Source organism: Poecile atricapillus, chromosome 3, assembly GCF_030490865.1.
Source record: "Poecile atricapillus isolate bPoeAtr1 chromosome 3, bPoeAtr1.hap1, whole genome shotgun sequence".
In the NCBI taxonomy this organism is placed as follows: domain Eukaryota; kingdom Metazoa; phylum Chordata; class Aves; order Passeriformes; family Paridae; genus Poecile; species Poecile atricapillus.
Window position 1 is genome coordinate 109,502,620 of NC_081251.1, and position 26,534 is coordinate 109,529,153.

Below are 26,534 nucleotides of genomic sequence, written 5' to 3' on the forward strand. Positions count from 1 at the left end.
TTTTGTCCAAAACTTCTGAAAATCTGTCAGACTTGGTGTGAAGAGTTGTGTGAACTGTTGTGAACAGTTCCCTGGGGAGCCTCTTTCAGTGCTCGAACACCCTCTGAGGGAAAAACCTTCCCCCTGATTTTTAAACCAAACTCACCTGACTCAGCTTCAGGCCATTCCCTTGAGTCCTGTCATTGGTGCCCAGAAAGAAGAGTTCCGTGCCCCTGCTCTTCCCTTTCTGGGAAAGCTGTAGACTGCAACGATGTCTCCTGCCAGTGTCCTCCAGACTGAAGAAATGGCCTCAGCTGCTTCTCTTACAGCTTCTCTTCCAGACCTTTCACCATCCTCATGCACCTCCTTTGGATGCTCAAAACACTTGAACAGCTCAACTTTCAGTTTCTTTTGTTATGAAGGGCACATCCTATATTCTTGAAGACAAAACAGTATGTGCAAATGTCAAAAAGAAGAAATTAGAACACTGACTTCAGAAAATGCAGTTTTTCCCTCTGCTTCCATCTTTTTCTTGTAGCTTTGTTGCTGAAGAAAGGTAAGCACAGTCGTAATAACAATCACTCAAAACCTTTCACCAGGTGTATCATCATCTGTCTGTTCAAAATATTTCAAGGTTTGTTTTAGTCATGGACTCACAGCAGCTGATAAAAACAGAAAAGCCCTGGTTGTGCTGGCAGACATAGGCTGCTACTGAGAAAAGGCAGAAAAGGAGGAACAAGAAGACAGAGGACAGACAGGTCAGCAACAGGATCACAAGTGTCCCACAAATTGACTTCAAATACTGAAACGTATTCAAGGGTGCTGGCTTACAGCAATTTACACTTATTTGTAGGGGATACCTTGAAACACCATTCATTAGCAGCACAGACAGCACCTGCAATTAGGATACAGAGATGGGCACTCTGGCACCACAGGGTGAATTTTAAAAATAGAATCAACACCCTGTTAAACAAGGATGGATTTGTGTGGCCACAAGGAATCTTTAGCCTGCTCTTTTCTTTTTTTCTTAATTACTCCATAAAAATAGTGAATATCTTATTTCATTCACAAATATATCTTTTAATTCCCGCTGTGAGAGCCCAAATTCATGAATCCCAGCAACCTTTTCTGTCCTTGTGCTGCTTGGTGTTGTCATTACAATATCACTGACAGTTTACTCTTTTAAATCCCAAAGCTGTACGTCTTGAAAAAAAACTGTCCTAACTTTGTCTGGGAGGAGGCACAAGTCAGAGTCATCTAAGAAAAGTCTGTTAATCCCTTCTTTCTCCAGAGATAAATCCACGACAATTGAACTGCATTGCCACCTGCACTGCTCGCTCTGTTTTGATGCAGAGTTTACAGAAATGCTGTCAACAATAACACAATTAGAACAGCTATTTGCTGCCAGATCCTCAGCTCTCCTGACAACAGTTTGCCAGTGTGGACACTGAAGGGCATCTCTCAAATCAGCTTTCACACATTCATAGTTCCATCTCCTGGAAGCTCTGGGACAGCTCAGGACAACTTTTCTAGGATGTGCTATGGACACTATTAATTCAGTAGAGATGTCTCTATGAAGAGGAGCCACGGAAGAGGAGTATTTGATGAGAATTTTGGAGTAAAAATACTCTTCTATATTTCCACTTAAAAAAAATAAATCTTAAAAACCAGTATGAAATGTAGTTGCTGTAAATGTTAAGAGAGGGAAGTTAGGAAAGAGGGAGCATCACAAAGATATTCCCTACAGGTAACCAAACAGTGCACTGGCTCTATCTTGTGAAGAAGAGTGTTTAAAATAAAAACCATTTCTGTATTTGTCTAATACAGAGAAGGTGTTAGCACTGTGATTGGGCTAAAGAAAAAAAGCAAAATTTAAGTAAATTTGCAGGTGAATACAGCAGACTTTTGGGGGCAAGAGCTATTCTTCAAAGTCAGTGATAAATAAGTCCTGTCGGGAAGATAACAGAGAACACGCGGGACTGGAAATGAAATTCAATTTTGGACAGAAGGTGACACATCAAGCCCATATGAGTATTACAAAATGATGGTAAGAATGAGGACTGTGTTTGTCCATCATCCCTGGGGAGAAAAAGATTGGAGAAAAAATATCAAAGCCAAGATGTCTCTTTGTATTGTAAGAGCTTCCATTTCAGACCCTCTGCCATCCACAGTCTTTGTTTTGGCAGAAGAGGACCAGGACTCATCATGGAAAAAACTTTCCTATTGATTTATCTGTCCAGAGAGTCAGTTGTTCATCTACTGAATATGTGAGAGCCTGAAGGGGCAGGGAGGTCTTCAGGATGAGAGGAAGATTTATCGCTTAAAGGTGAGCATTGCCCTGAAGATGGTGTAAGGACATGAGATATTAGCAGAAGAAAACAAAAGGAGAACATTGGAATATATGTGAAAACAAATGTTTTAGAAGGATTGGGAAGATCAAGAAGAGAAGACAAAGTGAAAAATGCAATTGTGGCAGAGATGATGTGGCATAGATGGCTGTCAGAGAATAGGAAGCTCCAGTGGGTAGATCAGATGCTCATGACAGAAAAGTAAAAACAGCTAAAACACGTGATAAGGGAGGAGCTTAGATATTCAAAGAGCACCAGGCTATTCACCAGAGGATTGAGAGGTTTTGAACAAAGACTGCAGCCAGAAAAGTGTTGAAAAGGGCCAAAAAGGAGGTAGAAATGAAGTCAAAGGCCAAAGAAAAATGACACACAGTATGGTGCCGGTGGAGACGGAAGGGAGATGTGTTTCATGTGGAGGGAATTGCCACCAAAGTAAGGAGTGGCAAATTTTAACATACCCATGTACAACTTAGATGGGGGAAAGGGCAATGCCTCAAGTCTTGGATTTACTCTCTTCTGGTCCTCTGTTTTCCCAAGCAATGGGAAGCATGATAGGTTTTCCAGGAGGCTTGACATTACTGCACTCTTTATAGCCACTGCAATGAAAAATTGCTGGAGTTTTCAAGCTGTCCTGCCATCATCCTGCAATGAGACATTTTTCAAAGTGTTGATTTTCTGTCTGCTAATTTTACCCAGGCTTAATTAAAAGCAACCAGAGAGCAAGAGACTCAGAGTGAAGACAAGAGGGAGGAAAAATAAAATTATTTGGCTTCACATTCCAGGGACCCGAGCACAGTTTGGCAACTAACTGAAGCTCATGAGAGATTTTAAATTTTTTTTTTCTTTCTAAATTATATATACTGAGTTTATAATTACAGAGATCCAGATCTTTGGCATTGTCATTTCCAGCAAGTCTCATTACATATCTTGCAGAAAGTACATGGCCGTTAATGCTAATTCCATAATGACAGTGGAGCAGTGAAGTCAAATTTAATAGTTCCTCAGTTAATCATTAAAATTAGCCTATCTCTGTGGATACTGGATCTTCTAATATTTCCATGCAATGCCATATTGGGTAATAAATGAGATGGCAAAAGGGACTTTTTAATGTGTTATCATCCCATGGAGGCCAATAAGGCTACCTCAGTCCTGGCTCAGAAATGCTGGAGTGGGCTGTGCAAGCTAATTCCTTTCTGTGATAGTTCACTGGGCAAAAGCTGTTTTGACATAACCATGAGATATTGAAAGGTCAAAGATGGTGAAGCAAATACAAGATAGCCAGAGCACATGGCATATTTCTCAGTTCAGAGACAAATTTAGGAGAAAAACACTTTGATATGATTGTTTTCTCTAAAGAGAGGGGCTTCAGTAATCCCCTTTTTCTGCAAATGAAAGAAATAAATAATAGTGGGTGAAAGTGAAAAAAATCCCCAACTGTTTATTAACAAAACAAATTTTTCTTTACAAATTTTTTATTAACAAAACAAATATTTATTAACAAAACAAGGTGCCTGCACAGCACAGAAAAAAAAGATAGAATAAATTCTAAATATTGAACTTTCAGAACCTTACCTCTCCCGCTCCCCACCCACAGCAGAACCAAGAACTGAAAATGTCCCTGGAAGAAAAACGCACTGACTGCCGAGTGGTGGGGAGGGCAGAATGGTGGCCTTCCCTTTGTTTTAAGGTAGTGAAAGAGAGTTCATACAGCAGCTCAGGCAAAAGAGATGGGAACCTGTTGAATTTCTGGAGTTGGTCTCCTCCTCACAGCAGACAAATCTCCTGGATTTTGGTGTCCTTTCTCTTGTTGGTTCAGCTTTTCCTGAGGTCCCCCTGCAGGTCCTGGTCGCCTGACTTTGGACCAAAACCAAGGCAAGCAGCTGAAAACAAAACAGAAGCCACCAAAAGGATTGCCAGCACAGCCTCCAAGACAGGGAAAGGAAAAAAGGAGACTTCTTGCTTAAATCAGCAAAATCTAACCTAGCAAAGCAACAATCTATCATGCGGTCGGTGCTGCACCCAGCACGCTCTGGAGTGAGTCCTTGAAGAAAGCCCACACCTCACCAGGACCCACCTGAAAGCTCTGCAGGATCTATAAAGCAGATGATTAGGGAGTAGAGTATCCTCATAAAATCACCCCAAAGCAGCATGCCAATAACTATGTGGTAGGGAGAAGAAGAAAGGTGTCACAACGGTCAGGTTGAGTTGTACTATGGTGAACTCCACCAGGCACAGATTCTTGTGAATTCTTTCTAGCTTCAGTCAGATTTATATTTTTTTTAAAGTATTATTATTCAATATTTTTAATTTTCTTATTCCTGAATTCGATAGTTTTCCCTTCAAGATTAAATACTTTGACATGACCTAGAGATTGAAGCCACCTCAGAACTTGGGCAGGGACATTTGGAATGGTTCAGTAAATTCTGTTATTGATGGAATTCTTGCTCATGAAGGCTTTCACCAGAAAAAAGAACTGAAAAGAAGTATTTATTAATTGAAGAAACTGGATGGGCAATATAAATGAAAATTTTATTCTTCTTTATGAGTAGATGACTGGTGAGAGATTACAGATTTTTAAAAATTATCACCATCATCTCTTCTCAAATGTTGATCCTTGAAAACTGCAGACAGGTTTTCTTAAATAACGGGCTCAAAATCTTTGCTGATTCCTAGAAGAAAACCTAAATGTGCTAAATGACTGCTCATTTAATAAGTACCCTGCCTTTTAGTTTGGTTGCTTCTTTATGAGCTCCTGACTTTAATACCATTGTCTTGATAAGGAATACTGAAGGAAGGGACAGAGAAAAGACAGAGGGAAGAGATGGGATGGAGTTGAGCTTAAAGCATACAATAAAGTGGAACCCAGGCAGTGTGTCACTGAGGCTGCTGTAGAGCTGAGCAGAGAAGGTAGTGCCAAGAAAGACCCAGGCAAATTGGCAGCTGTCAAATGCGAGAGGGTCCTGGGAAATGAAGACTAGAGTGGTTGTATATCCCATGACTCCAAAAATCCAGGGATCTCCTACAGCATGTCTAGCCCCAGATATCTGATACTGGGATTGCTCTGCCTTCAGTGTCATCAGTCCAAGATTTCCCCTCTGGACTTTGGGTGCCTGAAACCAACGATCTCATCACTAAATTTTGTATCCTCAGATACCTTGACTCCATAGCAACATCTGGAAGAAAGTGTCTTTCATTGTTCATTTGTGCACTTTTTGTCTCTGAAGGATCCATATCAATTCAGGCCATCCAAATGGTCTGTGTTGCTAAATCTGATGTCTTTTGCACAGAAGATAGCAGGAGAGATAAAATTCAGTTAATATAATTGATCCAAACTGGAACTCCAAATGTTTTTTTAATGCATTGACAGCAATTTCTGTAGGAGCAGATGAGTCAGTGTATAGTCTGAGGATGAATATCTTTGTAGTGAGATATGTGGTGATGCCTTTGGGGTTGAGACAAAACCTCCTTACTCAAAGCTCCCATTGGGTAAGGCTCCACAAAGCTTTGGCCTCAAACAATAATTAAGGGCATTTTCTTTTGTGGCAAGTTGCTATATCTTATTCAAGATCAGGCAGTTAAGGGAAGGAATAGAAATGATGTGTGAATCTCTTTGTAAAGACTACAAAATACAGACAATATTTTAAATACAAACTTTATTTCTTGCTCTGTCATATTTTTATTTGAAGATTTACTTTTTCAACATTCAATCATTCTTTAAATAGTTTCAGGGTGTCTTGTTTCAGCACACCAATAGCTATACCCTTTTTTAAATGAAAATCTTGGGGAGCTTTCTAGGAACATTAAAGTTTTCTGGAACTTGATGTTTTCAAGAAGTTTTCTCAGGGACTTTATCCAGAAAAGACAAAGTGCAGATAAGTCTGTCAGTTGCTTTAAGATGTTCTGAATTAGTTTTGTCTTGCAGGACAGCTTCCAACACATCTCAAGCTTGGTGAGAATTTCTGGGCTGCATAGTCAGTGCATCCAAAATATTTCTTTCAAAATGAGAAAATGTATCCAATTCTTTTTCCCCCTGTAGGTTTCTTGAATGCATGTTGCTTGGATCTTGCTCTTTGTTAGCATTGCAGGCCTCTGGAGCCTTCAGCCCACACTTCTCCAGCCCCTTGTCCCCTACTAGCACGAGCCCAAGGGCTTGACAGAGAGGAGTATCTTTGGGAAGTGCCATTTCATCATTTGGCCAAAATGATGACAAAAAAATTGACAGTGAAGGAGAGAAAGAAGCAAAAACAACCGAAGAAAAGAGAACAGGAAGTTGGTAGCCTGACAAGCAGAACAACTCTGCTCTCATCCAAGCAAGTGGGAAAGAGATTGGCCCATCTGTGAACAAAGGCCATGCTCTGGGAGCTGTTCTCTTCCCATTCTCTTTTCTTTCATTGTTTATTTTCTTCTTCTCCTTCACTGTAATTTTTTTAAAATTCCCAACAGCCTTTCTGTAAGAGAGTGCAGAAAGCATGACTGGATTTAAAGCATTTCCACTATCTGCTTCTGATTGATTTTTTTTATATTTCATAACTCATTGCAACCATGACTCTTACCCCACCTCGGCCTGCTCCCCCCCAAATAATAAAAAATAATAAAAAATAATAAAAAATAATAAATAATAATAATAAAAAAATAAAAAAATCCACTCTTCAGTTCCCAGCTTTTAATGAATGGGACATGCCATACTCACTGCAAGCAAAATATTTACTTCTTCTCCATATAGTTTAATAACAGTTTTTTCTCTTCATTGTCCAGGACTCCCAAACTACTGTTGCAAGCTTCTCACTGAAGCCTGCAACTGAGAAAATAACTTTTTGTATTCATTAAGTTAAATCATAACATGCTGTTCATCTTTCTAGACCCCAAGTCTTGTGTATTGCTGGTGCATTATAGCATGCACTTGTGATTAATAAGGCTGAGGAGTCCTGGGAAATTAGCTAGATAAGTGGTGAATGCTACATTTCTGGAAATGTTGACTGGAGGGAGCTTTGAGCATGTTGACCTGGGGAGCTTCCAACTAGGGGAAGGTGTGGCTGGGGTGTGGAAATGGACCTTTAAAGGATTTTTAAGATTCCTTCCAACCCAACCATTCTATGACTCTCTGAATGGTTCCAAATGGTAAATTATTTCTTGCCAGAAATACCAGAAAGGGCTGAGGTTTTCTTTGCTATTACCTACCAAAAATTTCAGAACAAGGAGTTAATACCTTCACCACCAAATTAGGCCAACTGGTCTAAAATGGTAACACAGAGTGTTTTAGTTCTTATTTTCCTTCCTGTCTGATTGCTGTGCTGACACAGCTTGAGAGGAAGCACATCTTCTCCAGCAGTGTGGGTACCAAATGTCTCCTGAGAGGTGATAGCTGCTGTTTCTTTCTTCCAGACCACAGACTCAGATGATATGAGAACTGTGACCATGCGTCTCCTCTTTGACCCCCACGCTGGGTAAAAGGGGTTTTCTCATCACATGCAGTGTGACCTCCCCTAGCCTATGCCCAGGGCATGCTGTGACCAGTCTTCCCATTTAAACTTGAGCTAGAAGGGAAAGGGTACATGTGTGTCAGTTCTTAATGCCCAGTAGGTATTTTTCAAATAACGGGGATTTGGGGAGGAAATGGGAAATCAGTTAGATGGGAAACTCTGGGCTTATTTTGCTGTTTTTTCCTCACTCCAGAGTATGTCTGTCTGTCTGGATAAATAGGATGAGTGTGTGTTTTAAGCTCTCCAGGAAATAAGGCCCAATGGATTGAAATATAAATTCACTTGATTAAGGGCTAATTTAAAAAAAAAATTTAAAAGCAGATTAAAAATGAAACAAATCCCTTTTTGAGAGCTGATCCACTGCTTACAGATTCCCTTCCAATACTTAAAAATGCATTTAAGTGCCAGTCAAGCATCCACAGAGACCAGCAGTCATACTTTGGTTTTGTCACCACATTTCTGGCTGATATAGCATTGAGTGCATTGCATGTTCCCCAAAAGAAGAATACACTGCACATGCCCCAAAATAAGGAGAGCGAGAAGGATGGGAAGAGAGATGTGGTGTTAAAAGACTAGGATGATGGGTTTGAAATCTTTTTGGGTGTTTGAAGAGGGTGCGAAGTTACCCATAGCAATCAGGAAACATTGGCTCTGTTTGATGCTTTATTTATGGTTCAATATCTGAAATGGAGAGACTGGTTGGTTTCAGAGCACGTTGTAATCAATATGGCATATTTGATGAATATTGCAGCCCTAATTAGCTATGACTGGGTTGTTTAGTGTTTCAAATGAGGAAAATGATCATGTCAACGCTCTAATTTCATAAGAAGAGAATTATTGCCTTATTTTCTGATATTTGTTTTGGTTTATGCATATGCATCTTTATTTCTGTGTTTGCATATGCTCTTTGCTTTAGTGAATATGTGTTTTTGCAAGCCATGTTGACCAGAATTTGTCTCTGAGCTGAAATTGACAGAAGAAGCTTACTCTGCAGCAAAAACTGTTATACTTGTTTTTTTGGTGTTTTTTTTTTTTTTTCTTGCAGGGTTTTAAAAGGAGAAGAGAATAATTGCACAGTATGGCCATCATACTCCAGTGGCAGGGAGTAGTGCTGTTAGTTTGCTTTCAGCACCATCTTTGCACCAGTCTGTGCAGCCTCCAGCCCTCACACTGTCTGTTGCCATCCCCAATGTACACAGACAATGTCTCAAAGCCCAAACTAACCATTACTTAGGACTTTTTATGTGCTACAATATTTTAATGCCACTATAAAATGCCACTATAAAGTGCCCTACATGACTGATGAACACATGCCTCATGCCCTGAGTGGTCCTGTCACTCCTGAGGCTGTTAGATGAGCAGGGGGTGTCTTGTGGCCTCTCCAATTAGCTGAGCCACACACCAAGGGTTCCCCAAGGAGGCCTGTGCCCACTAGAGATGTTAACTCTCCCTGCAGGGAGGTATGCTAATGAAATAGCATGAAGGACTGAAGTACACCCTGTCATCATGGGTGCTATCAGGGTTAGGAGCAGAGTTAGATGCCCCAAATCATACCTTTCACAAATTTCAATTGCTAAACCCCAAATAATCCTGATCAGGACAATCTAGAATCAGAAGAACGCAGTATTTCTGATCCTCCCAGCTGGACACCAACAATGCTGGGTCCCTCCTAAATATCATCCACATTGAGAGATGCGTCTGTCATCTCTAAAGAAAGGGGTAGACCTGCCTCTCCATTGTAGATTTCACAGAGAGGAGAGAGTTCCAGCTCAGAGGATGAATCAAGGCCATGTGCCATACCACCTGATCAGGTTATCTTCTAGCCTGTGGAGTATGATGCCTGTCTCGCAGAGCTGAAACTGGAGAGGGTTGTAGATGCCTGAGATGCCAAAGGTGAGCTTTGCTTGCACTGTGGGATGAAGGTGCCTCAAACCTCATCCTGGATGCACTCACATATCTACCACATATGTGGACGACCCTCTGGGTCCTGCTTCACCACAGTTACTGGGATCCAGAAGGTCCTGGAGTGGCCAACAATCACCTCACCCAGGCTCAGAGATGGGTATGGCTTTGCCTTGCATTAATGCCAGTAGCATTTGTAGGGATACTGCAAGAGATCAAGTGAAGAATGAAGCCAGGGAGATGTACAAAGATAAATGAGCCCCTTAATCCTTGGCCTTGTCCACCCTTCTAGTCTTTAAAAAACACTGCACAGGAGGTTGATCTGCCTCAAATACCTCCAGCAGCAACCTGACCATGCTGAGAGACCCTGTCTTATAGCATACCTTATCTCAGGTTTTTTTCCTGTCACAAAGTTATTTATGTTTGGTGCCTGGCAATTAGTTGCCACTGAGTTAAAATATATACAAACTTAATGCAGTCTTACTCCCTCCCTGCATCTGTGTTTGGCAATGTCCAATAGCTGTCCCCTGGCAATGAGTGCTCGCAGGGCATCCTCTAATGTTTCCAAATCCTCAGAAAGGCGTATTTCCCCCAAAGAGAATAAAAAAAAGGGCACTAATCCCAGCTAACATGTAACATGAGCCTGCCTGTGGTCACTCAGCAGCAGCCAGCATAAATGCCTGAACAAGCATTCTGAGCTTCCTGCCAGTGTCTTGTCTTTGGTTTCACAGCTTAAGCTGCCAGTCCTTCACAAACTCTACCCTGTAAGAAGACTCAGAGAAGGGAAGTGTAAAGTAGTAAAGAAAATGACAAAAAAGTTTCTAATCATTTAAATGTCAAAATTTGGGATAGTCCAATTACTTCTCAGCAGAACATTGGAGCTTTTGAGTGTCTCCTGTTGCTATTTAAATGTGCATCAGGCTAGTGGGGGATCTAACTGGGGGCTTTCTAGTTGTGATGATGCTGCCCCAAGGAGCAGCAGTCTCTCAGAGACCACAACAATCTTTGAGGTAAGGGAAAAGAGAAACTTGCAAGAAGAAAAGGGTTGTCATCACTTCCTCAGAAACAGATGAAATTAGACTTTCCCTCCTTTCAAAATGTGATTCTTTCACCCACAGGCAACCAGGATGGAGCCAGAAAGTGGTGAACAGTGCAGAGAGGCCCTGATGAGATGATGGCCACTTCCAAATATCGTTTTCATTGTAATGGCTTGAAAATACTGTGAAGCTGTGGAAGCTTTTTTTTTCCCTCTGACAGATTCAGACTTTTTGAAGAGGATTTTTTTGTACAATTGTTTGTTTAAGGTTGGTTTTAGTTTCAGCTGACTGGAGACAGTGAGTGTTGGGTTGTGTCAGCTGAGTGTCTGAAAGATAGGCTTTTCATATTGGCTTGAACAGGATGCCGACTACCAGAGGCTCATGCTCACAATGAGGACCAGAGTATTGTGGCAACCCAGCACCACAGAGGCAGCCCAGGACTTGCAGATGTCTTTGGGACATCATCTCTTCCAAGCAGGTCTCAGGATAGGGGGCTTAAGAGAGGTGTGTGCTATGTAGCAGTGCTGGACCAAAACAGGCATTTGCTGCCTACAACCCCTTCCTAACTCCCCATGGGAGCTTCTGCTTTCCTATGACACTATTATTCTTTTAGCCATTTTTGGGAAGCCACCAAGCCCAAAAGCATAACCCATCTTTAAGTCTTCTTTTCCTTGGGGTTCAGCAATGCAAGTCAGAGTTTTAGCAGAAGTAGTTTCAATTATGCTGTCTCTCTTGCTTGACATACAAGGCCAGTCATTGCAGGGGAGGTGCAGCAGGTTGTCTCTACCAGCATTAAAAATGGCTCATGAATTGGGTAATTCTGCTGCAGCAAAGGAGGAAATACTTTATCTCAGGTCTGTTCTCTCCACCCACAGCAAGGCTAAAACAACAGGAAGCATTTTTATTGCTCACAGCTCCATATCTCTTTTCTCTTTTTGGCTAAATAAAAGTGTTTTGTTTTTGTTTTCTTGCTTGTGGGGTTTTCTTTTTCCTCTTTGGGGTCACACATGGGGCTGCCATGTGCTGTCTACAGCTGGATCAAAGTCTCTGTCTGCCACTGTCTACCACTGCCTCCCGTTCCCAAGCACACAGGTGTATGCTTATCTCCATCCCCCTCCAATTCTGCAGCATCCTGTGGAAATGTTGGCCTGAACTTTGGGCAGTGGCTGTTCTTTCGGAGTCCTCAGCTGGGAGATAGGAGTGGTGGCTGGCTAGCTCAAGCTCCTGAGCTGCTGCCGTGCTCACTGGGCTAAAAAAATTTAGTTTGCCCCACATCCAACTGTATATTAATACAGTCAAGCAGAAAAAAACAAGCCCAAACATGATCCAGGGACCCCTTTGTGTCTGGAAAACAAACAAGTGTGCAAGTCTGTCAGAATGCTTTCTCTGTATTACAAGTTTTGTCAGCCTACCAGTGACAAAGGATAAAAGCAAAGTGATTGCAACCTTTATATTCTTTTCTGAAATTAAATTCTACTTTTTTCTCTTTTACAGTTTTTACTAGGCTTGACTGGAAACAGCAACAAAGCAGCACTCATAAGTGCTTTTTGTTAACATGGTTTTTAAAACTTCTGTTTTTAGCTCATGATAGAAATCAACTTCACCACAGAGTCCTCTTTGTTCTCTGACTCCTGCTCTCATGTCACAATATTCTTCTGATGAAAAGTTCCTCAGTAACATCTAGTGTACATTATTACATATTCTATGTAATACATGGGGATTGCATATAAAGCTATCCTGGGAGTTGTCTTTGGGACATGATAGATCCTACATAAGACATTTTATATAGAATTTTGTTCAATTTTATTAAGTAGATATGCTGCAAAAAAAAAAATCCACAATGACATATGTGCAATAGATACATACAAGATATAAAATACAGTCTATACTAAAACTTGTCTAATTACTGCATCATTTATCATATCATATAAACATATAATGTGTTGTATTTACAGTAAATACTATGTGTAGTACAAGATTTATTATAGTTCATTATGATAAGATTTATTATGTTTCATTATGTAATTTATTGTATCTTGCTAGTGACATTTACTAGACAAACCATGTAGTATGATATAATTCCTATATGATATGACACAAATATATTATATAAAGGAGTAGTACACAATGGAATAGTATAGCATAGAGGTTATATACTGCATTATACAGAGTGTTCTGTTGGGTGCAGTTATATCCCAAGTCACATTTATCTACATTTATATCGTTTATATGTTGTCTATAATATGTGGTCTAAACCACACATTTGTAGTAGATTGCTGGTGTATATCAACTCCATGTTAGATGATATTGGATGCTTTAGTTTATATAATACAAAATACTTTGTATGCAAATACTGACATTATGTTACAGCTTTTACCTGTGTTTAGGGATTATATAAACCCAAGTTTGAGCTAATGCATTTTCTATAGAGCATGCATTTTATCTAACTAAATTAGGTGTAGCACACATACAGTATATAATAATATACCCTACATGGTGTGAAATACATTAGCTACCCATCACCTGCTATATATAATTTTATATATATATATATAGTTTATAGTAAATACAGAATATATACTGCATAAAAATTGCTTTGATGGGGAGAAAGAGGCGATCAATGTCTCCTCAGCACCTGGCCTCTCATTTCCCTTTTCTGCAGAAAATCATAAACACACCCTGCTCTGGTGTGGGGGTGCTGTGAAGGGCACACCAGGCACAGAAGGGATTTTTAATTTCATGATGGCCATTTGTGTGCTTCTGGATTTGTGGGTCTCTGCTGCTTGTTTCAACTGTCTTGTGATTTGATCTCTCCTCCTCTGTTTCTGCTTCTATTTAAAAACCATTTCCTGACTTGCTGTTGCTATATAGTTTAAAAATATATTAAAATCTTATAATTTAGGCTTACATGTCCCATCCAGAAGGACGTTTCTACCAAGCAGGTGCTTGGAAACTGGTGTGAAATAAGTAGGACTTGGAAGTAGAGGGCAAAGGCCAAAGAGGCTCCCTGGCCTCTGCAACAGCTGGTGGCAGCACTGCTACCCAGACTGGCACTGAAAATTATTTATAAAAGCTTGTTCCATTTCTTTCCTGGGGAAAGCCAGGAAGAGCTTGGTGATTTTAAATTTTAAAGGTAATTTTCATAGGTGAGGTGTGTCTAGTGGCCAATGCTAACCAAGTTTTCCAACATCAACCAAGTGCATGGATTCATGCTCTTCTGCCAAGGAGCGGATGATGCTTAACAGGGTTAAACTGGAGGACAATTTCACCTGTGTGTAATGTAAATAAGAGGCACCCCCACCCCCAACCACGAGTCCTGAGCTGCCACCAGATGGAGCAGCCTCCCCAGGTACCTCCTCCACTGTCTGCATTTTCATCAGGAATCTTTTTAGTTTTCTTTCTTTTTTTTTTTTTTTTTTTTTTAAGGAATTCATTATGATAAATATTTTATTGGTGAATTATGAAACAATTAATAGTGATTTGACATTTACTTTAAGGAGCTGCTGATAATTCTAGTGGAATGAGAAATTAGGGTATTTAAATGTCTCTGGACACTTTTTTGTTCAGTTAAATAAATAAATAAAATAAATAAATAAAGCCTAACCCCAAGTCTAATTAAAATCCCCAAAGCACAGTTCTTACCTTACAAATAAGCCAAGGTCATAATGACCCCTTCAGAAGCTGCTGTGTGAGGGGGCTAGGGAGAGGAATCAAAGCCAATTTAAAGCATGCACATAACCCTCTGAGGAGATTCACATGGAAATCCTGAAAGGTAACCCAATTTCTTTTGGAGACTCTCTCTGAGAAGCTGCTTAGGGAAATCGGTAATAGGGCCCCTGTTTCTGTAGACACAGATTGACACCCAATGTAATCATCTCCACAGAAGACTTTCCCAGGCACAAATCCATCACTTTAACACCTTCCTTTTCAGACTTTGTTTAGAAATCTGTCAAGAAGACTCTCCTAATCCAGATCACGTGGAAAAAACATCTCTGTGGAGGACCTGTGCCACTTCTAACACATGCCCTTTTTCATACTCCAACAATGGCATGGAGTTCTTCCTCTTGACACTGTGCTAGTCAAGAAGGGTGGGATGGACAGTACTTTCTTCTAGCTAAGAAGGCAATTTATTTGCTCTCTCTTTAAACACACACACTGTTGCAGCAGAAGTAGGCACAGTGTGGGTAAAGTAGGAGCTTCCACTGCTGTACAGCTCTGGAGATACAGTGAAACCAGCTGAAGCCAGTGAGAAGCAGAGCTATTGCTGGTATTTGTGTCTCTCAGGTTAGCTCAGACCATACACACATTTGGGGCCTGCATACGGCAAAAAGGCAGACGTTCCCCTCTGCCATGCATCTCCTCTTCCATTTGGCAGCCCAAGGGCTGCACACAAGGAAAGGTGAAACTTCAGAGAAGGAAGCCATTTGCTGGGGAGTGTTGAGCCCACACAGCCTGCCCCCTCACTTATTGATGATTAAAGCCTTGGCTGAGAAGAGTAAGGCTGGGTTGGTTCACACAATTTCACCTACATCAATGTCATGGAAGAAGAAAAGCCACTCTGGCAATCTTTGAAGTATCCTCTACCTATCCATTTTTTAAATAAGTGATGGTAGAAAGGACAGACAACATCTAGCATACATAGTTCTCTATTATACCTGTGAGTTGCATATATATGGAGTATTCTTTGACAGGTACAGATGATGGGATTTAATGCAACAGGACAGGTTTTGTAACATCTCTTGTGCAGCAATGGGACCAAAATGTCTTTTCCCCTTTGAGCTGCAAAATCTTCTAAAAATCCCTCCCTGCCAGGAGGTATCTGGTTCTTACAAGAATCTGCCAAATGATAAATTTTAATGAGGATCCAGCTGCATATGTTGCTGATGGCACATCCAAACCAAAATGTCCTTCATGGAAAGCCAAAATGACCTCTGCACCATGGGCAGGGTGAGGGGGGCATAAACACACGAGTGGCATTGCCTTGTCTTCAGGACAAGCTTTATTAACGATTTGCTTTAACAAGATAGTTATGAAGGCATTGGTTCTTTAAGTTACAAGGAAAGTAACGAGACTCAGGTTAAGCATGTAAATGACAAAGTAACAAAAAAGGCATACGTTAACCCATATAACTACTAGACCATCTATTAGAAGACATTTTTCAAGCAACATTCTACATTTCTTTGCATTGAAGTAAAAACATATTTTTTTGGTCAAGAAAATTACCTTCTTCAATTTTTACACTTTTTTAAAACTTATATCACAAATGTCAGGGTAAGGCAAATCCTGGATGAATAATATGATAAAAATCCCTATTCCCCAAGAAAATAGATCCACATACTCTGTTAAATTTTGTAATTTTAAAAGCAAAGCCGGCATGCACTGCATATAGAGAAAACTCTTTTTTTTTTTTTTTTTTAATATAATTTCATTCAAGTCCTAAAGCAGAACAGTGTTAATTCCAAGAGAGGCTTTCTCAGTGCTTTATAGAGAGTGACAATTAGCTGCAGTGACCCATTATGACAGACTGTCTAAGTATCACCTTTGGATGTCATCACGGGAGCAGTCACCAGCCTGAGGAATATTGTGCCTAATGGTAGGGGTGAGCACTTTCAGACACAGGAGAAACAACAATCAAGCACAGCCTCTTATGTTGAATGCAAACATCAGCACCCAAAGGCTGCTACTCCCTTTACACCACCTACTGTGAATACATTTTGTTTAAATCAAAATCCTTGACATAAATACCAGTATGGTGATTCTCCATTTAACACTTGTTCTTCCACAACATCAGCTCTTTACCTTCCTCCATCTCCAGAAGAACATCAGAGGCTGACTGCATCGACTATTACTAACACAGCTGAGAACTCATGCTGCCGAAGTATACTCACTTTATGAGTGGTGAAAAATGCCAACAACTCAAATCAAAACCCACCCAAAGGAAGACAGATATAAACAAGGCTGCAAATAGTACAGTAAGGACTTAATCTACTCATAGGTTTCCTTGCTTTACGCTTTCTGGACTTCACGCTTTGCCAACACATCATTGGGCAAATGGTTGTTTCAACTGTCTACTAAGGTTAAATAAAAAGCAAAATGAAATTACTTTCAGGGGCTAGAGAGTGTCTAATATGATGCATTTTGCAGCTTATTTTTTTTCTTTAACTGCCAGTCAGTCTTCACAAGACATTTAAGGAATCTTTATCTCTTTCTGAATGACCACACCTCAGCATCCAGCCTCCCGTGGGGCCGCCCCTTTGGCTCCTTTGCTAAAACCAAAGTTGGTGAAAACAGAGGGACATCTGATTCATGGCTAATGTTAATGCTGCCCATGGGGAAGCACAAACAGAACTACATTTAGGGGACTAGATAGTCTGTTGCAGTTATCACAGTTATGCCATCCTCCTGATGTGTTTATCCACTCCTGACCTACCTATTATGACAGCCTGTTTCAATCATAGTAACGCAGTATGGAAAATACACAGAAACATAAGGGAGCATGCAGAAAAGTCCACATCCCAAAAGACATCTTCTGTCAAGCATGACCCCAAAGCTGGGAAAGGAAAGCATCAGAGGCACCTCAAAGGGAACAAGGAGTCCCTTCAAGAGTATTTGGAGAGAACAAAATCCAGAGGAACTGTAGTTACCAAATATAGGTAATCTTAGCAGAATTCTCAAACCAATTAACAGATGAACATTAGCTCATTTACTCCTACAATTGATCCAATTTGGAGTTTTCCCTCCACTCCAGGTGATGAAGTAGATCCTTGAGACCCTCTCCGGCGCAAGTCACAGCCGGGTGAATGCACCACTGGAGGCAGCACACAGAAATAAACACCTTGTGATCCCACCTCAAGCAAACATGCTGGAGTCCCACAGAGAAGGGAGGTGTGGGGGGATGCCTTTCTAGGGGCTGTACTCTCAGTATATAATCTGATGCTTCTACTGTTTTACTTTCTAATCCTTGTTTCTCCTTCACACCCTTCTGATTTAACAACAATCACTGACTGTCCTAGCCCATATTAGGTATGCTTGGGTCACCCTTGACTTGCTGTTGTTACTCCAGCACAGGATTTATCGTTGAAACTGCTCTAGCTGGGATGAACCCAGATCACAGGAGGATAGAGATATGTCTTACCTTTTTATTTTACTTTTTTTTTTTCTGGACAGATATTAAATACCTATTCTGTGATTAAGGAATATTTTGGGTGAAAAAAAAAATAGAACAGAACCAATTATTTTCTTACAAATATCAAATTAGAATCAATTTGCTAAAGTCACCAGATTATTCTTAACAGCACTTTAAAATACAGTTTGTAGCACATCCCACTAGGGACACCGGTCTCGTGCTCTTCCATCCAGTGTATTTTCTGTCAGTTTCGGTTACAGTACAGTTGGGAAATGTACATGAAAACCTTTTGTTCCTTTTCTACGAATTTCAGCGCAGCATTTGCTGGCAGAACAATTGACATATGGAGAGACATTCTTATCCAAATAACTGTTAATTGCTTTTAAAAAAAAAATAAAAATTCATGCATATGCAGTGGAAAATGTAATGAGGGCTCACAAAAGCTACTGTGTGAAGCTGTTAAAGCCGGGAGCTGTATTTAAAGATGCCACGAATGCACAGCCTTTCCAGCATCGAGGAAATGTCTGTTGCCTGCCTGTACCCAAAGGTCATACTTACAGCACTGGTTTTGAGATGTGCAGAACTAACTGGAAAAAGCAGGGTGGATTTGGGGTGCGGGCTGTTTGAGGCCATATGTGTTATTCACATGTAAGGACATGGCACAGCATAGGCTGATCATGGGGAAGAAGATAAAGATGCTAGAAAAGGGGTGGGCCTGGAAACAGGTGTGATGGTATGATGCAGGAGGAAAAAAGACCCAGTGTAAGAGAGGGACTCACATTTCAGAAGAAACTGTTGTAAATGCAGGGTTAATTGAAAAACATTGTTAGACCTGGGATGTTATGATTCTTTCCAACAGGCTTACAGAACGAAATGGAATGAAGAACAAAGAGAAATTAAAAGCAGACTCATTCCCCCAAAAGCTCCCCCCCTCCCAACCCGCTGATCATCTCCGTGTGCTCTTTTCAGCCAAGAATGATGCTGTAGGATGTCAGCGCCTGCCCGTAGGGTTTCCTTGGGTCTCTCCTCTCCTGCATCCCTCCTTCGCCACAGCAGTAGAGAGAAAAGTGGAAAGAAAAAAGTAAATTTTTCAAATGTCTGCAAAGAATCCAGGTCTCATGTTTACAGCAACAGATACCTATGGTTTATTTTTCTTGTCCAATATGTGTGTGTGACACAGCTTATATATAACAGCTAATATTGGTTGAGCAATTTACCTCTGCTTATCCAGGGTGCCTTGGTTTTCCAGAGCACCATCAAGCAACAGATGATACCAGATAATCCCAGCTCTGGCAGGTGCTTTGGTGACAAACAACATATTACAGTACTAAAAATAGGAAGCAAATGGACCTCCATGGCTTGAAAACAACCCTTGTGAGATTCTCTGAGATTTAACAGGATGATCAATCCTCCCTGGGGGTCACTCCTAGTAATTAAAACAGTAGCAATGGAGTTTGGAAGACTTTGACAGAGAGCTGTAATGAATCTGATGCCTGCTTCTAATCCTGTGCATTCCATTGAACTGCTGAGCAAGACATGGTGTGCCCAGGATCTGACCCTTTGTATCAGAAAGATGGCTGCAAAGCCACATCTTGCAGTGGAACTGGAGAGATTTATTAATTGATTACTAATCCATGAGCAAAAATTACTCCAGCCCTAAACATTCACAGATAATAATTTCTATGGGAAAATGCAGCATGAGAAACAGACTTCTTAAGGGCCACATGAAAACTGTAATATTCAAACACCTTTTTTTAAACAGATTAATGGTATTAACATATTGATGTCTTTTTAAGTTAAGGATTTTATTATTTTCTCTTTTTTGTTTGAGCAAGAAGCTAAAGGAGGGAGAGGAAGAGTTATGGATGCTGTATTTTAATCAATATTTTGAGGGTGCATCCTATTTTTGCTTCAGTACTTTTTAAATGGGACACCATCAGGGAGACTTCTCACTCCAGCAGTACAGTAACACATCACCTGCATGCAGATAAGGACCAAGAGTTATGTTCAATAAGAAATAAACAAATAATAAAATCTCTGTGTTACAGCTGCTGCCATTGTACAACTCGCCCTTGTGCTACATGAAACCCCATTACAAGGGTAAATATGGCATGTTGCTGTTGATAATACTGGAATTTCTCAAAAACCCAACACCAAGGGAAGAAGTGTGCACTGAAATCACTTCTGAGAGAGAAATGGCTACTGCATCTTTTTGTTAGGGAGGAGCCTTGGACTTCCCACTACATTATTCATTTTAGTCTAGGAGAAATGGTGTTTATGCCTATGAAAAACACTGTCTCAACAGCCACTGCTGCTCCAGCCACAGCACTATCATTTAGTGTGGAAAGCCAAAAAAAAGCTCCAAAAGGCAGCTGTCTGAATTTGCCTTGTTTTTCAGTGGTATTGCTGAAGAGACATCAGGTACTGGAGAGCCAAGGGCAACAAACCCCTTGCAATGTGAAACTTTTGTTCCCAGAATACAGCTCATATAGAATTGAGCTTCATTCCAACCAGTATAAGTTGCCCATCATTTTCCAAAGCAATGCCAAAAATTGTTTGCTCATTTATTCTTCTGTTGGTTATCTCAGTGCTGTTTTGCCTTCTGATGATGTCAGACCATGCACTACCCAAACCCATTACAGCTGCAGATTGCTGCTATAATATCTGCTTGACAAATTAAATCTTTCTTTTTATTATGTAATACAGGCCATCTGAAACAGTTCTTTGTATTCTGTCTTCCTATTTTTTTTTTTTATTTTTTTTGGTAAATTTTATGTCAGGTGCTTTCAAAGCAAGTTTTCTTACAGAAACTGTATGGAAAATAGGGGAGAAAAAAATAGTTGTGAAGGTCTTACCTGTTACTTAAGCTTTCCGCTCTGTTTCCATTGGATCGTTTATACTTTCAACTTGACTATTCATTTCAGCTGAAAAAGAAATGAGATGGTCATTAAACTCTATTAATGATACTCATGAAGTTTATCATGTGGAGTAATAACTGCTTTTAAACCAAAAGGGACATTTATTGCATTAAGAAATCTCTTAAGTCATCAATAGGTCCCTTAGGGGACCCATCCTAACCTGGAGTTCCCCGGACACTATGACAAACAGTCCTGCAAGGAAGGAAGGAAGGAAAGCTTTAGCATCACTAGAAAGGCAAGCCTTTGGCTCCAGCTTTCCCCTTTGGTCTACGTCCATCCAGTCTGGAAGCACAGACCAAGGAGTCCAGCTCAAGGTGCAAAGGACCTTCATCTCTTTCTGCAGGCCACAGGCAGAGACACAGGTGATACAAAGAGTGATCTAGAGTTTCACTGGACCAAGTGTTCTTGACCCTCAGATTCAAACACTGGCTTCTGACAAAGTCCCTGGTAAGACTCAGGGTTGAGCCACAGGATGAACATAGATCCATTTCCATAGACAAACAGAATCATTTAGGTTGGAAAAGACCCTTAAGATCACTTGGTCCAACCAAAAACCTAACACTACCAAGTCCCATTAGCCATGGCCCTAAATTGCAGGAGTCAAGCTGTGACACTTTTGATCTTGTCTCTGTTTGAGAGATGCTGCTTCCAGAAGTTCTTGAACTGTAAATTGCTGGAACCTAGGGAAGGATTCAGAGGCTATGTCACTACAGTCCTACAATAATAGTTTGTTAGTGTAAGATCCATTTAAAAGCCAACCTTATTTTAATTTAAAATTACAGAAAAAAAATGAAATAGAAGGCTTAAACTAATTTCACCATGACATTTGTGAAAACTACCATCTAAACAATGGCAGGTGTGATTGGTTGTAGTGAAGCTAAACATAAATACCTGCAGTTTAGATTAGTATCTAGTATTTGTTCTGCACTGAAATGGAATTAAGCCATTTATATTAAAACCATTTTTCATTTTTTTTCTTTCTTTACCCTGGTTTTGTGTTGTGTTATCACTTGTAGGTTATGAGGCATTTAACATGGGTGACAGGGAAAAACCTCAAACATGACTAGGAGATTTGGAAACTAAGATAAGATGGGAGAGAGGAAGGAAAAAAAACCCAAATCAGTAACGATGCTACTTCCAGCCAGGCAGTATGAAGTCTTTTCTGAATCAATATCATGTCAATGTACCTGTTATGGTTTTGATGAATTATTTGTAAATTATTTATCTTCCATATGCAGAGAAGATACTGTAATGGCTTCCTGGATGTAAGTGATGAATAATACAAAAAGTATCCTCTCCTGATTACAGAGCTCTGATGCGCATCACATTTAGCAGGCTTGCCTTCTTTAACTATATTTGCATAGCAAAGACAGGATGCTTAATAAAAAGATCACTGAAGGAAGGCTGCTGCACACTGACAACAGCATCCTCTCCCAGCCTCATTACACTGGACAGCTTCACTGGCAGTATTTGTTGAAAACACCATCAGCCTTCACTCATGTTCTACAGAAACCTCCTGTAAAATAAATCCAGACTTGAAACCTGTGGTTAGGCTCTGTCAGCATCCCAGATGAACTTTTTCCTACGAGCTTTGCATGAGCTCTGCTAGGGACAGGGAGGGCTTCTGCAGACCACTGAGTGCACCCCAACATACGCTGCCATGAGCACAGCCACACAATTCTCTCTGTTTGGCTGGAAAACAGCACAGCAGTGAAGCACACAGCACAAGAACACATGGAAGAACCGCCACCAGCTGTGGTGGGGATGTGGCTCACAGCACGAGGTGGTGTCAGAAAGGCAGCATTAGCCCTGGGTGCTCTACATCCAATCCCACCGCAAGCTGAAACAGGGCTTTTCCCTGACAAGCAAGGTTTTTAGAGGTTTTAAACTGCTAACTCACTTTAGCAGTTTTGTTGCACTTCCCCATAATATGCTATATCAGCCAACTGCTCAGAGAAGCACCTGGAGTGCAAAGAGTGCACCTTCACATTTAGGAGAATGTCTGAATTTAGGAGACATTTAGCCTGTCTCCTAAATTCAGTTTGACCTGCACCTCCCGATGCACCTTCACAGATGGTTTTTATGCCATTAATGGATATATCTGTGTGATGTGGACATTCTCTGTTCCATCTTTGACCCTTTGGGGGCCAAAATTATCAGCTCAAATGATGATCAGGCAGTGATTTCTGCCCCAAAAGCATGAAAGTTGCAAGAGGAGAAGAAATAACCCAGGAAATAATTGCCATCCATCACAGCCCTGTGGTTGTTGCTGACCTGAGGGATGTGCTTTGGCAGTGCAACATTATTCCTCATCCCTGCAAGAGAGTTATGTGCTCAAAGGCTAGCTAGCCAGGAGTGACAGCCCAGCACCTAAGTGGAGAAGACAGGTAAATGGGAGACTCAAGAGCCAAGCTAAAGTCATCTGTGAGAGAGAGAGAGAGTGCATTTCTTTAGCCTAGGATATTATGCCATAGACCTGGACAGAAGATGACAACGAATTACTAGTGTTTTGATTTAAATCAGGATTCAGCTTTCCACAGGCTTGAAACAAAAAATGATGATCAAGCAATCCCATTGTGAAAAGTTTGATCTGACTAATACCAGGTGGAAAAACGGCCTTAGTAGTCTCTATAGCTTTGATAGAATAGAGAAAGAAGGAAAGAAAAGAGAGAAAGAAAGAAGGAAAGAAAAGAAAGAAAGGAAAGAAAGGAAAGAAGGAAAGGGAGGAAAGGGAGGAAAGGAAGGAAAGGAAGGAAAGGGAGGAAAGGAAGGAAAGGAAGGAAAGGAAGGAAAGGAAGGAAAGGAAGGAAAGGAAGGGAGGAAGGAAGAAAGAGAGAGAGAGAGAGAGAGAGAGAGAGAGAGAGAGAAAGAGAGAAAGAGAGAAAGAAGGAAAAGAAAGAAAAGAAAGAAAGAAGGAAAAGAAAGAAAAAGAAAGAAAGAAAGAAAGAAAGAAAGAAAGAAAGAAAGAAAGAAAGAAAGAAAGAAAGAAAGAAAGAAAGAAAGAAAGAAAGAAAGAAAGAAAGAAAGAAAGAAAGAAAGAAAGAAAGAAAGAAAGAAAGAAAGAAAGAAAGAAAGAAAGAAAGAAAGAAAGAAAGAAAGACAAAGAAAAAATAAGGAAAGAAGAAAAATTAAAAAAAAGGCTGCTGTCAGAGAAATACCCTCTAAGAACACAATCACCAAAGGTGGGGTTTGCCATCATTAAAAAATTAATCAGCAGACCTGTCCTGGGTACAAGAAATTTAATATAAAAGGGTCTGCTCTCATGGCTGAAGGAAACTGGCAGAACAAATATGTGTCTGTATCATGGCCCTAATCCAGGCTACAGATGCACCTTCTGACAGTGTTCCTGATGGAGAATCAAGCCCAGGTCTCAAATAATAGTAATTTCTTCAATATATCACTCTCATGGACCTGCCCACTGGATGAACCAATATTGAAATCCACCTAAGCTGTCTAAACTCTCTGCATCACTAATGCACTTTTCACCGTGCTGTCGTACATGAAATTAAACCACAAGAGCTGGGCTGCCAAGGGGATGCAGTGATATATGCTTGTGCTTTCAGCTGTGAAACAATGAGATCTCTTGGGGCGGAAAGAAGGGGACCAGAGAAAAAAATAGGCAATCTACATAAAAATTACTGTTAAAGGGAATGAGTTTGATCCTTCCTCTCTCTTTTTTTTTTAACACGCAGTATATGTCCACAAGGAAAAACATCCTGTAATATAATCCTAATACCAATTTAAGCTGTCTAGAAACAAAGACTTCCCTGACAAGTGAAGTACTGTTTAGCAGCCTAAGCAAACACCCTTTTCCTGTCCTTTCATATAACTTAGAAAGTTCAAAGGAAAGGAAGGTAGAAGATGAGTCATATGTAGAAGACCTTACAATATAAGCAAGATTTGAAACAGAGAAACCTATCACTCATTTCAGAAACCGCTGTCCTGTCCTATGGCACATGTTGAAACAGCTATGCAGTCACTTTCCAGCCAGAAATCCCTTAAGATATTCCTTTAGTAAGTTTGGATTTGTTTTCACTAAGTAGCCCAAACTATCCCATGGATTCACAATTCAAATGTTTTAATGTGCTATGACTTCTGGGTTTGTTCAAAGCGTGAGCTGAGAAGGCTGCTTTTGGCTTTATTCTGCACTTCTACTTGTAACAACATAATCTCTTGTATTTTTTAAAAAAGAAAATTCATTATGCACACTTGCTTTTCCTGTGCTTGCAAACTTCTTTACAGGCCAGTATCTAATCAGTCATCGATTCAAATGCTGCAGTACAATCTGACATCAGAGAAAGGAAATCAGCATCAGATTCTTCATGTAACTAATAGCAAAAAGAATATAATTGGTTTGTCTTTGAGATGTAAAAAAGTGTGACTTCAATTTATTTTATGTCAATGCTGAGGAGGTTAAGGAAAGAGATAAAAAATAGCCTTCACTACAGAGAGGAGTCTATGGGTATAAAATGAGGATTGGACACCCAATCCCAAGCCCACTGCTGTTTGGGGAAGTAAAAAAGCCCCTCTGTGTAGAACCAACAAAACCCTGTAGCTCTGTTATGCTACAAGACATGACCAAGACGAGTGAAAAAGGATCTGCCTCACCAAAGCCTAATCACCAGGATGTTCATTCCCACCATTATTTCTTTACAGACAGGGTGAGTTCAGAAGGTCAATTATTTTTTGTTTACAAGGATGTTTACACACTGCAGATTTCGAGTAGTATCCTAGTGCTCAGCCCTTGCTGGAATTTGCCACACAGGTGGATCATTGTCTCATGGAGGTCAGTGTTGGAGGAATATAATTTCCGAGTCAGGAATTTTGGGTTGATTATGTCCACAAACCTGACTGGAACTGCTGCTATGTCAACTAAATTGTGGTTATTTTATTAACAGTAAAAGTCCCAGTGAGAGAACTGTTACCAGACTGAACTACACATGGATACTGAAAGGAGGAGGAAAGGGAATCATAGCTGACCTAGAATAACATACAAGTTCAGAGTGGTTATACTGCCAAACACTTCCCCCTCGATGGAGCTGGGCACCAGCACAGAAATATTCAGAAATAATCTTCTGACTGCAGTTAGAGCCCCCACCTCTTGGCCAATTCTATATGAAGATCAACATTACAGAGGGTCTAAAATATTACTTAAAAAGCAGCAGTGTGGAACACACCAACTGAACATGTTAACCCAATCAACCCAAAAAGCAGGGCTACAGCACTGAAAGTTACTTCCACCAGACTCACAAGACAGCAGAGATGGTGTAAACCCCCAAAAAGACATATAAACAAACTCCAGAAGGGCAATGCTAGGTATCAACTTACAGACAATACACAGAATCACAGAATGGTTTTGCTTGGAAAGGACTTTGAAGACCATCTAATTGTACTCCCCTGCCATGGGCAAGGACACCTTCCACCAGACCAGGTTGTTCCAAGCCCCCACAAACCTGGCCTTGAACACTTCCAGGAATGGGGCACCCACAGCTCTCTGGACAACCTGTTCCACTGCCTCCCTACCCTGATAGTGAACAATTCCTTAATAATATCCAATTTAAACACACTCTTTGTCATTTTAAAGCCATTACCCTAAAAAAGCAGTTGAAAATAACAGAACAACATACCATCCTTATTTGAAACATCTGCTGCTTGACTTGCAAGGTCAATTTTCATAGGCTCCACAGGAGATTCCTCTTGCTCTTGTATCCCTATAATATAAGCCAAAGAAGGAGAAAAATCAA

At 40.5% G+C, this 26,534-nt stretch overlaps 1 protein-coding gene across 3 annotated transcripts in view; it reads right to left on the minus strand.

Annotated features, from left to right (window-relative positions):
* Positions 1 to 15,727: 15,727 nt before the first annotated feature.
* Positions 15,728 to 26,534, minus strand: part of MACROD2 (mono-ADP ribosylhydrolase 2) — an 858,369-nt gene continuing 847,562 nt past the window's right edge. For all 3 annotated transcript variants that reach the window (XM_058834012.1, XM_058834013.1, XM_058834011.1), the window contains 3 exons: positions 26,418 to 26,501; positions 20,728 to 20,796; positions 15,728 to 18,914 (listed from right to left, as the gene is read on the minus strand). In XM_058834012.1, coding sequence (XP_058689995.1) covers positions 20,735 to 20,796; positions 26,418 to 26,501 — 146 coding nt within the window. In that variant the 3' untranslated portion in view covers positions 15,728 to 18,914; positions 20,728 to 20,734. The remainder of the gene's footprint in view (positions 18,915 to 20,727; positions 20,797 to 26,417; positions 26,502 to 26,534) is intronic.